The sequence below is a fragment of the Apis mellifera genome, linkage group LG9 (assembly GCF_003254395.2).
Source record: "Apis mellifera strain DH4 linkage group LG9, Amel_HAv3.1, whole genome shotgun sequence".
NCBI lineage: Eukaryota > Metazoa > Arthropoda > Insecta > Hymenoptera > Apidae > Apis > Apis mellifera.
This window is the reverse complement of record NC_037646.1, coordinates 11,072,991-11,085,649: the sequence shown is the minus strand read 5'-3', so window position 1 is coordinate 11,085,649 and position 12,659 is coordinate 11,072,991. Positions and strand designations below refer to the sequence as shown.

Below are 12,659 nucleotides of genomic sequence, written 5' to 3'. Positions count from 1 at the left end.
GAATAACAATTGATAGACTTATATATATATATATAAATATATTATATTTTCTTTTTATTTGGTTGCATTTAATGATAAAACTAGATCTTTCAATAAAGTGACTTTTACTGCATTTTTATTCTTTGGAATGTAAACCGCGAAAAAGTAAATTATAAAACAATTGTAGATATAGTCTGTTAACCCTGTATTAGTATAACATCTATTTTTTTTGTAGCCTCTTAACAAGGAATATATTTATTCCATCTTTTTTTATAACCAGGAACTTGTTCTTTGCCACTCCCAATATGTGTATATTAATAGAATAATAAGAAAAACATTTATAACATTTAAAAACAATTAAAAACTTTGTTATTTGTAAACAGTAACTTATTAGGCACATCTAATAATTTTAATCAAACATAAACATGTGACAGGGGAGTGAATAGATATATTATTTATAAGTTTTTTATTGAACTATGAGATGTTATTGCTTATACCAATTAACTTTAAATGCTTATATCAATTAACTTAATCTATATTATTAATCTATTCTTATTATAAAAATTTATACTTATTAAAAATAAATATAAATAGAATCAAGATTTGATTTAGAATGAGATTTAATAATTTATATATAGGATACCTTATTTTCAGAGAATATATATATATAAAATTTTTAATTTTAAAAATTAAATTATATTATGTTCATTCATTCATATTATATAAATTTTTTTGGCATTTTAACATTTCATAGTTCAATTTCGTTTCATAACATACATATCATATAGAGATATTATTTTGACTACCCCTGTTTCAAATATATAATTTTATATAAATGTAACCATATATAGTTTTAGGTCTATTTAACATTGCAAGAATACATACTTTTTAAAACAAGAATAATAAACATACATACATATATGTTTATATATGTATATATATATATATATATATATATATATATATATATATATCATATATAGACACATATATATTTATGCATTGTATATATAAGTCTTTTCACAATATAAATAAAAATTCATAACGAGCACATTCACTTATCATATTTTCATTTGTACAAATAAAAGACTGTATAGTCTTCCAAAACTATAAATAATATAACATATACATTTATTTTTTTTTTTTTTTTTTTTTTTTTGCTAAAATCTTTGGCTAAATATCTAACTACTTAAAGTAACTTTCAAGTAACTTAACAATTAACATCAATCAACAAAGCTTTCTTTTTTTGCAAAGCTCACAGATGTTAATTTCATTGTTTTTATATGTAGATGTTATATAATGATATAATTATATAATATGATTGCCAAGAATAGTAATCATATTGAAAATATACAATTCCATTGAGATTAAAAGAGTCACAGAATTCATTTTGTGTTTATCATTATAGTACATTTTTCAAAGGTACTCACATCATTTGTTTCAGTATACATAATCACAGGAAATCATCTAATGCATCTATGCAAGCCAAAATAATTTATAGTAATTCATTACTATAAATCATTATTCTTTTGTCTTATGATCCGGTTGCACATATTCAACACATTTTGCAACATCCTATAAAAAATAATAATTAAAATAAAATATTTTGAGTTTAAAATATAAACAAGTATATGAAATAAAATCATACCTGAACCGCAATTTGCAAAGGTGTCAATTCTCCTATAGAACAATCACTGCGAATGACATTTGCTGGCAAAAGCTTTGGACATGGTTTACCAGTAAAAAGAATAAAAAGCGCGTGTATACTTTTACGTTGTGTCAATTCCATATAACGATGTTGATATCCAGCTAAATGTCGGCGATGTCGTGAAGTTGTGGGAAACCATCTTTCGCACAAATTGCAATATCTTTTATGTTTTATTGTTGCCTGTAATAAGTTATTCAAATTAACTTCATCATATTAATTAATATAAAAATTTATTTAATTAAGCAATTAAAAGTAATAAATATTTTTATACCTTTTCATGATAAGCTAATTGCGTTATAATATCAGCAATTGTCATTTCACAGTCTTTATAGGAATGTTTTTTATTTTCATCTATTTTTTCAATCTGACTTATCATTTTACTTTCCATCAACTTTACATCTCCTATCATTTGTTCAACTTCTTCTTGATTCGTTATAACAGGCGGAGATCTGGAACTATCTCTATCTGAATTGGAATCAAAATTTAAAGAAAACTCTGGCACTAATAATGGCATATTATCCTCCTTTGTCTTTGTATCATTTTCCTTCTGATATTCGCTGCTATTGTTTTTTTTCTGAGATTTTTCCTCCTGCAATTCTTTCGTGTTGTTATGTAATGGATCAGAATTGTTCACAGATGCCTTGTTACTCATTGTTGTTTTATCAAATTTTTTAGAAGCTTTTAACGAAATCGTTGTCAATTCGGAAATATTATTCTCTTCATGTGTGGAAGCTGTAGGGCAAACCAGGGAAAAACTTTCATCCTGTTTCGAACAACTTTCTTCAATTTCTTCCGTTTTCATTCTACGAGGAGATTTATGCCCTTTCTTTTCTAAATTTTTAGATGTTCTATCCTTTTTTACTTCATCATTTTCCTTGTTAGTACATACCTTTTCAAATTTATCTAATGATTTTTCAAAATCGTTAAAACTGAAACTTAAACCTTGCTTCTTCTCAGCTACTGTTCTCAATCGCGATTTTCTTTCATCTATATCTACGTTTTCCGGCCGAGTCAAACATTTCTTCAATGTTTCCTTAGCAGCTAATACTTCTTTAACTAATAAATCATTGCAATAAAAATAATCATTTGATTCTTTTTGCGAATTATACGATTGTTGATTTTTTATTAAGATATGATCGTTTTGATCAAAAGTATCTTGCGAGAAATGTTGAAATTCATCGAAATATGATTCAGTCGATTCTTGATTAATATATTTGTTCTTAGAATGGGACGCATAGTCAATTTTTGATGCAAATATATCGGAATACATATTATTGTTATCGATAAGCTCCAATTCTAATTCCAATTGTGTTGGGATTGCATTTGCCATGTTTATTTTACTAGTATTTTCAGATTCAGAATTCTTTGGTTCATCATCGCTACTATTTGGTGATGCTGGTAGAATTTCTATGGTAGTTTGACTTTCATCAGAAGAATCGATTTTAATTATTGTACTATCATTATCATTATTATCTAAACACGTGACAGAATCTAGAAATTTATCTTCTACAAGAGATGTACTTCCCTTGGTCCCAAATGATGAGTATTTCTTCTTCACAACCATCAGATCGTTGTTTTCGTTCGTTAAAATATTTCTAAAGGAATGTTTCGTGACAGTCTCTTTTATTTCATCCTCGCTCTCATCATTATAATTACAATAAGTTTGTTCATTTTGAGAAAATAATTTCTTCTTCCCTTTCTTCTTTAAATTTTTACTTTCATTGTCGTTTGATTTGAAAATATTATCATCCATATTATCATCTAAGTTATCATCGAATTCGGTGATCATCGATTTCGAGTGTATTTTTATAAAACCAGAGTCCGATAATCTTCTCTGTTTGCACTTAGTGGGAGATAAATTGGATACTGAATTAGATCTAGATAATTTTATTTTATTATTGTCAATTGCAACCTCATTACTAATATCATTATCTTTATTATCGTTTACGTGAGTGGTCGTATCAATGATACTTTTCGATTGCTTCAAATCTTTCACCATATAATCCAGAACATTTAATCTTTGCAATTTTACTTTCGGTTGCCACTTTGAGGTTTCGGCGATCGAAGTCTTTTTACTTTTACTAATCTCGCATTTAAATTCCGCCCCGATCTGGGTTCTTTTTATTATAACCTTAGGAATTTTCTCGATAATGCACTGAGGAAACTTTTTCTTTAATTCGTCGTTAATTGCCGTATTCTTATTGGCAGTGTGTTTCGAATCTTCTTCCCTAGTTCTTTTGGTTTTTTTCAAGGAAATTTTAGAAATATTCGAATCTTTCCCTTTGCTTCTTTCTGGCGAAAAATATTTATTTTCTTCTTGTTTTTTCAATTTTAGTTTCGGTATTCTTTCGGTTTCCACGTCGCTGGACATCGATTCGTGAAAATTTGTATCTTCTTCCTCGTCGGAAGAAGTTTCCGCTTCTTCTTCTTCTTCTTCTTCGTCTTCTTCTTCGTCTTCTTCGTCTTCTTCTTCTTCTGTCCCTGAACTATTCTCCATCTCAAACCTTTCACTCTCTTGCGTTTTAAGCTTCTTAATTCTCATCTTTGGGACAGTTTTCTTGGTAGCTTTCCGTTTTAAATATAATTTCAAATCTTTCGACGATATATCCTCCAATTTTATCCTCACCTTGGGTACCTTATTTTCGTAATTACTGTACTTCAAAGTATACGATTCGACGTCTTTGTTATCCACATCCATACTTTTGCTTTGATCCGGGGATTTGTCGTATTTGGATTTTTCCAAAATTTCCACCGTCGGGGTCACCGATCGTGACCTATTCTTCATAATGATCACCTTCGGTATTTTTGGACGTAATTCGGATAATAATTTCGTATCGTATTTATTATTATTGTAAGTTTCAGAAGAATCTCTACGATCTATTGAACGCTCCGATTTCAAATGTGACGGGTCGGCTTTCTTTATAATCAGTTTGGGTATCGCCTCCACGTCCGTATTGCTATCCGACGAGTTGATTAAATTTTTATCCTTAACCCTTTCTTCACGGATTTCCTCTTCTTTCTTCGATTCGTCTTCTTCAGTCTTATTTTTCCTAATTTCAACGTCCACACCTGTTGGCGAGTTGGCGCAATACGCGTTGAAAATAAGCGTCTCTTTCTCCACCGACGAATCTTGATCGCAATTCATCCGCGTCAACAAATCATCTTGTTCATCGTTCTCGATCCTCGTACCGTCACTTCCTATCGTTTCCTCGACCAAAGTTTCCTCTATATTTGACAGAATGACTTCTATCTCGCCTTTATTCGACACGGTCTCGGTGATACATTTATCCTCGATGTCGATTTGATCCTCTGGGAAACCGACAAAATTTTGTTCCTCGGAAAAATTTTGCTCCTCGTCCATTATTTGATCTGAAGAATCCGCCGTGTTAATATTTTCGTCGTATTCAATCGTTTCAACAGAAATGTAACGATCGGTCAACTCTGTCAACATCAATTGAGATTCGGGTTCCTCCTGTTCCATCACGGAACTGTCTTTCAACGAATTGTCGTCGTTATTATACTCCAAAACCTCGCCATCTTTCTCCCTCACCTCCTCGTTTAAATCTTCTTGATTTTCGCTAGGGATTTCAACCTCCGTGATGAATTGCACGCCCTCCCTCTCGCAATTCTCCAACGTATTTCCCTCGTCTCTCTCACATTTTTCGTTCGCAATTTCATCGAACACGTCACTCGGTTTCTCCGGATTCGAAAATTCTTGCGAAATTTCATCGAATCCGTCGTTAGATTCTACTCGAACTTCTGAAACTTCACTCGTCGCGTCAATTATGGACTCTGTTGTAACTCGGTCAGTTTCTGAACTTTTCTTAATCTCTACGCTATCCATTATACTTTCAAAACTCTTTTCAATTTCTGGAGCAGTTTCACCATCCAACGCATTCGTATCGATTCCTTCTTCCTGCTGTTCGATAATTTCTTCCAAACTAACCTTTTTGTTCTTCTCCTCTTCGACATCGCACGAAGCAAATTCCATATTTTCGTCCATCGAGGATTTTTCTTCTTCTTTCGAACTTGACTCCTCCTTCTCTTCATTCTCGCCAATAGTTTCATTTTCCAATTCAATTTTATCATTTATTTTATCAGCGCATTCATTTTTCGAATTTTCATTCTCATTCGCTCGAACATCTTCTTTCAATTCTGAATCATCCAAACATTTATCCTCCGCATTTTGGTTTTTATCATTTTCATGATCCGATTCTGCAGAGGTTGGCGCGATATTCGATTGCACATCAGGTTCATTGTAATTAGTAATTTCTTCCTTACCTTTATCAAGAATATTAAATTGAACCGTGTCTCCTAGATCTAAATCTTTGTCTTTGTTCGACAAATTATTCTCCTCACTCTTAGATTCCACATCTAATTTCTCGTCGCCGATCGTCGATTCGTCTTTCTGCGATTTCGTCACACAGCTCGTATCCTTTCTGCAATTACTCGCCTCGGAATTTTTATCACGGTCCACGATCTGTTCGTCGGAATCGCTGCTGCTGTACATCTTGTCCATCTTATAATGATCAGTCCACACGGCATTATTGTTCCTAATGCTGTGAACGTAGTCTTTGTACTTAACGTGGTTCTTATTGTAAAACTCGTCCGAATTGTTCCTCTTCCTATCGTAAAGGTACCTGGTGTTCTTATACTCGTACTTGTTCCTCTCGCTGGCGCCGTGATGCCTCCTCTTCTTGTACAATTTACGAAACTTGGACGAGTTGTAACAATTGTTCCAATTCTCCGCGTAGTGGGATTTCTTCACGGAGGAGTAAGGCAAGTCTCGTTTACGCGCCTCCATCATCAATTCGTGATAAGTGAACCTTCGATTAGGACTATACGATATCTTTCCATCTTTGGTTGTGTATACAGGAACTGTGTGCAGATCTTCCATCTTATCTATACTCGAGAATATGGGATTTATGTACCCGTCGCTGCTCCCAAACATTTCACAGTCTTCGAAAATGTCGTCTATCTTTGGCTTCTTCCATCTGTACGCCTCATCCTTCTCAGATCCCTCGTCAAGCCGGTGGTCCAAATCCATACCGGAATATTTGGCCGAATTCTTGAAATCCAAGTTGCTCGGATTGCTCCTCAACTCGGCAACATTGCTCTCAGCCAGTTTCGCAGAAGTCCTCGAGAGACACGCCAACTCCTTCTCCGTGGTTACATTCGAGACGTCGATGGAACACGCGGCACCTTCCCCTTTCTTCCTTCGATTATCCTCACTATCTTCGTTCTCCAGCTTATTCTTAATTTTATTATTTGCATCAATTATGGCACTACTAGTTATTTTCGGTTTCACCATATCCACGGGATCAGCGTCATTAATACCTCTCGACGCATCGTCGCACAACGCTTTATTTGTGCAAGTTTCCTTAGAATTCGTTTCCTCGTTCTCTTCTCTCGAGTCTTTCTCACCTTTACCCTGCTCCCTCGACTCAATGGGATCCAACACGGCCTTTTCGAGTTTTTTCTCGTGATCTCTGCTCGACAACTCGCTTTCTTTGGAATGTTGGCATTCCAACGCGAAAGGGGGGATCTCGTAGAGGCTACGGTCGTCGTACAACAGTCGCTTGGTCTGCTGCTCCTTCGCGTTTCTGTCCGTACACGAAACGTTGATCTCGATTTGGATACCCTCCAACGAATCCTTCACGTGCTCCTGTCCATTGTCGGCCAGGATCAACTTCTTACCCACGTCGTTGTCCTTGATTTTCAAGTTCACGTTCGCTACTTGTATGCCAAAGTCGGGGGGGCCCAAACCCTTCAACGGATGCCCCTTCTTCCCTTCCTCCTGGAGATTCAAATTGGTTGCAGAGGTTGCATTTTGGTCTGGACACGGATTTTTGCGCACCTCGTTGCTCTGCTTCTGTATTTGGGAACATCTCACCACCTTGTGACCGCTCCTCGACCTCTTTCTCTCCTCCTGGGTATCCTGATGCAGTATCCTCTCCTTCGCTTTCCTGTACTCTTTCAGCAAACGCATCTCCTCGGCCGTGTATCTCACGTCCCCGTCGACCGTCGTTTTCAAATCTTTCTGCAACAATTTACACGTTTGGGATTGAATGGTTTCGTGGAACGTAGGTTTACCGGCCACGCGTTTCCTGTTCTCCGCACTCTCCTCGGGAAGCTCTTTGGTAATGCTCGTCCTGAAGGACTCGGCCGACTTTAAACCCGTGATCCTGTGATCGTGTCCCCTCTTCTCGTTGTCCTTTATCACAGCAACGGAACAGTGTTTGCATTGAGAGGTGATATGGCACGCAGAATGCTCTTCTTGGATCGAACAATCGTCCAACCTTCTCGCGTCTTTCGATTGTTTCAAATGATCACCGCTTTTCTGGCTCTTCTCCCTCCAACCGGTTCCCTCTCTCGCCGCCCTTTTCCTCGCATTCGGATCGAGCTCGCAGGACGTGTTCGTGGACACGTCCTTTATCCGTTTCCTCCTGCACGACTCTTTATCGCTTCTCGACTCGTCATCGGACGCCGTTGGGCTCGAATTTGCGTTGGAATTGTCGCCACGCTTTTCAATTCTCATCAACGCTTCCGTCGATCCTCCTTTGCGCTTCCTCTCGTAATCCTCCGACTCGTACTCGATGGACGCTAGAATACCCCTTGCGTCGTCCTCTTTCCCTCCATCCATCAGACAAGGTTTTTTCCTCGAACTGTTTACCTCGACGCTCTTCTTACTCCTCATTTCCGCCGATTTTGTTTTAGAATTGTTGCTCGAGAGATCAAAATCATCCACCTCTTGCTCGTTCGAGCTATTGCTCTTGCGATGGTGATGATGATTGTGGTGATGATGATGATTGTGATGAGGAGGACGATTGTTATCTAGCTCCAAACTGTCCAGAGATCCGTTCTTCGCTTTATCCTCGCTGTTCAACTGCGTGAAACTGATTACAGGACTGTTTTGCATCACCTCTATGGGATTCGTGGATATGGACAAATCCTCTATGTTCTGAGACGATTCCTCGGTGTCGGAGTGAATGGGGGTGTTCAACGTGGTGGATATAGGAGTGCATTCGGACGTCGGCAAATCCGGTAAGCTGATATCGTCCGGATTGTGCGACTCCTCGAAGCTGTGCTGTTTCTTCAATTCTATATTGTCGTCCAGATTCTCCTTCTCCGACAACACCCTCAACTCGTTGCTGCTCTGTATTGCAGGGACCGTTTTCATAGTCTCAGATATGCTCGAGCTCTTTTTCTCAATATTATCCAAAGATGAGGTGTAATCAGCGGGCAGTATAGGATTTCTATCGGCTTTGTTCTCCTGCTCTGTACCCTGGCGAGCTTCAGTTTCTCCATCGTTATTCGACTCCCTGAAAAACGGTATCCCTTTCTGTTTCTCCAACGTTTGTATAACCTGGTCATCAGGCGCCCCTAGGATGTTGCTTATCTCTAAATTGTCCACTATGTGAATGGTGGGTATTTCGTCGGGGCCGTTGCTGATGCAGTGTATAATGCTACCAGGTTTTACAACTCCTTCCCCTATGGTTCTTTTGGAAGTTTTTACAATTTGAGAATTGTCAGACGCTGAATAGGATATGGTCAAACAATCTTGGGCAGTTATTACGCTCGCCTCGGCCTCCTTGTTGTTACTACTGCTTTCCATAACCTCGTTTGAACAGAAATTACTTACTTTCCTCGAGACCACCTCCGCACTTTGAGACGTTTTCGACGAAAGATCTATATTTTCGTAACTCACCACGACGACCGGGGTTGTCTCGCTTAGAACGGCGTCAGGCAGGTTGGCCGTTCCGTCTTCGTCGTCGGTTTCGTCCCAATTGGCCAAGAATTGCCTGACGTCCAAATCCGGTTTATCGGCAAACTCTTTCGACGTTTTTTGCTGCGTCATCGTTTCGTTGCTGGTGTTGGTGTTGGTATTCAAAGTGTTAAAGCTGTGGCTCTCGCTCGTTTGTACTTTTAATTGATTTTGATTGAAATCTTCGTGTATCGAGAATTGATTCTGCTTTTGGAACGTCTCCGTACAAGAAGAAGAAGAAGAAGAAGAAGAAGAAGGAACGTGCTCACCTTGCTGGGGAATCATTAATTGGTCCGATTGCTGTTGACACTTTTCGTTAACTATACCAATGTCTTGACCCTTGTTTTGTTTATCGATGTCTTTTGATGTTTGCTCCATGATCGGTGCATGCTGCAATTTGGGAAAATTATCCGGCAGATAATTGGAATTTATCAACATACCATTCTGATCGAACTGCAAATTAATAGGCGGCATAGTGTTTATCGGTGTTGCTACGTGTGGGGTTTGTTGAACTGGATTTTGATATGATCCAGACGATTGCTGTAATTTCAATACTTCTCTATATCTGAGAACACATTCTTTATATTTGGGATGGGATTGATAACCAGGTATCCTGCTCAGTTCTCTAAGATGATTTTCTATTGAAAATTTTTGCATTGCTATTTTGTGTTGATATACTTGATGCTGCGGAGAAGAGTTGTGTATAAAGGTATTCTGCATCCTGTTTATCATTGCAGTATTATCGGTGGTTTCTTGACATTCGTGGGGCATTTCTGCAGAAATGTTTCTTGGAAATTGCGAATTGAAATACGGATTTTGAGAGGATGATGCCATATTTGCGTTTACGTTTAAATTAGGCATCCCTTTGGACAACATATTCCCATTCTGATATTGGAATTGTTTGTTGTTGAACTTTTGCTGGGGAATGAAATTTTGCTCTTGATGCTTAAGTATTCCTGAATTCGGCATGTTCATATTATTCGTCCTTGCGTGTTCTTTCACGGGATATGGATATTTTTGATGCTCCGTAGAATAATTGTAATTTTGCATGGAGTAATTGTGAAACATTCCCGAAGATGTTACATAATTTCTATGCATTAGATGATCCTTATGATATTTATAATCTGGAAAATTTCTTCTATGATCTATAGTGGGCGCATTGGGTAATACAGGACTCATTACTTCTTTACCTTCTAAATTATCTTTTCTAAAATTACAATTATTTCCAAAATGTTTATTTTCGATCTGATAATTAGATGAATGTACGTTATCTCTATACGATGTATTATTTTGATAGGATCCAAACTTCTCCCATTGTTGATAATTAATATTGGGATCTGAATTGCAACACAAACCTTTACAAGGGATAAACGAAGAAGAGGGGCCAGGTTTTCCGGGAGGTAGTGAATTAATATTAGTATTTCTTGGTCCCATATTTCCAGAGCTTGATCCAGTTCCTAGTGTCGGTCCATGTCTGGAACCAGGCCCAAACATAGAACTGGGACCAGTTCCAGTGCTGGGATTGGTCCCAAGTCCAGAATTAGTTCTAGGTCCAGGGATAGACCCAGGCCCTGTTCTAGGTCCAGAAGGTGCATTTAAATTGCAGTTTGGTCCGTTTAGATGACCTATAGGTCCATTGAAAGGCACCTGATTACTTCTGTATCCTATTTCATCATTTATAGTTCCAATTGTAGTGTTTCTAGGATCCACAGAAGCATTTATATTATCTAACATAGGATTTCTTGTATTTGAAGTACCATAATGGCCAATGCAATTCTGCATTTGCACCATAGATGCGAGAGGGCTATTATTTGGAATAGTTGAACCATTCGAGGCATTGTTAAAAGATTGAAAATTTCTTGAATTGTAATTTGCATCATTCTGATGCTTATTTAGGCCCTCTGAGTTAAGGCTAATTGGATTTAACGTAGGACTGACACCAGGAATGAATGTAAGGTGACCAGAATTTATATTTTGCGTAGAAGATGAAACTTCATTTGTTTGTGAGGTATTATATTGGTGCCAATCTGGCATATTCCCACCGTAGTTCATTGTACATTGTTTTATTACAAATTTTCTATATTTATCTCATTCCCTTTATTCACAAAAAATAATTGCACTAGAAGCAGGAACAGAACCTGTAGAAAGAAAATTAATTTTTAATCTTTTTAATTTCATCTAATTTATTAATTTATCTATATAAATATATCAATTTATTTTAAGTTATTTTAAAAATTATGTTTTATTACGTTACAAAAAAACATAGTAATTAAAAAAGAAAATGCATTTTTAAAAATGATTAAATCATCAATATGTTAGGAGTATATGCCTTGATACAATGCTTCTTATTTATATATATTTTTAATCTATTTTATAAAATATTATTTATATTATAATATATAAATTAAACTTACATTTCTAAATATTTTGAAATAAAAATTTCAACGTATTTGTTCCATTTTTGAACAGTGTTCATCAACACTTATCACACATTACTACTATATACAAAATTATTATGAATCTTATTTAATTTCAATTTTAAAAAATACGATTTTACATAATTTTAAAAAATTATAATTTTAAAACTGTTGATTTAATTACATGAATTATAATTCTAAAATTTTTCATCAATTCTTCTAATTATATACTATTCCATTCAGATTTAAATAACAGTTGCCAACGATGAATCTTATCGCGCAGTAAATCTTTTTTAAAAATCAATTTTTTTTTGTTTTACGCGAAATTAGAATTTTCGTGAAACGATTCGATCAAAGACACATGTTTTCTACACGACACATCTGTCATCATAAATGCACCTCAGCAAACGGACCTTGAAGGTACAAAGGTTGACAAAGTTCACATATTTTAAGCAAAAAGTTTCGTTAATAGTTTGTTAACCATCTATAAGCAAAAATATATATAAATTCGAAATATTGAGATTGTAAAATGCAGAAATTTTCATTTTTTAATTTATTTATCAGATGTAAAAAAAACGAAAATGATAAAATCTTACCTGCACGTTAACGCAACTCACAATATACACGCCATATTGGACATGACTACTAGACAGACATCATGCGTCTTTTGGAGCCAGGAGCTTAGCTACGTTTACGTTTCATTTTAATCGTTACCGTTGGATCGTATCGATCACACTTTTTGTTCCTCGTGAGATAATTGAAACGCCCAAAGGTGTGTTTTCATATTACC

General features: G+C 35.9%; 1 protein-coding gene across 1 annotated transcript; it reads right to left on the bottom strand.

Moving 5' to 3' along the window:
- Nucleotides 1-1,113: 1,113 nt before the first annotated feature.
- LOC726215 lies at nucleotides 1,114-12,640 on the bottom strand. Its single transcript, XM_006567451.3, has 4 exons — nucleotides 12,466-12,640; nucleotides 1,959-11,590; nucleotides 1,628-1,867; nucleotides 1,114-1,554 (listed from the first exon to the last, which is right to left on the bottom strand). Exons 2-4 carry the CDS (start codon nucleotides 11,502-11,504, stop codon nucleotides 1,501-1,503), a joined length of 9,840 nt encoding a protein of 3,279 aa, XP_006567514.2. The 5' UTR covers nucleotides 11,505-11,590; nucleotides 12,466-12,640; the 3' UTR covers nucleotides 1,114-1,500.
- Between the last annotated feature and the right edge of the window lie 19 nt (nucleotides 12,641-12,659).

Excerpts from the sequence above, each read along its gene's own strand:
- LOC726215 (XM_006567451.3), bottom strand. The coding sequence starts at position 11,504 with ATGAACTACGGTGGGAATATGCCAGATTGGCACCAATATAATACCTCA. Across the intron at positions 1,868-1,958 it reads AATTAGCTTATCATGAAAAG|GCAACAATAAAACATAAAAG; the intron begins GTATAAAAATAT and ends AACTTATTACAG. Across the intron at positions 1,555-1,627 it reads CTTTGCAAATTGCGGTTCAG|GATGTTGCAAAATGTGTTGA; the intron begins GTATGATTTTAT and ends TATTTTTTATAG.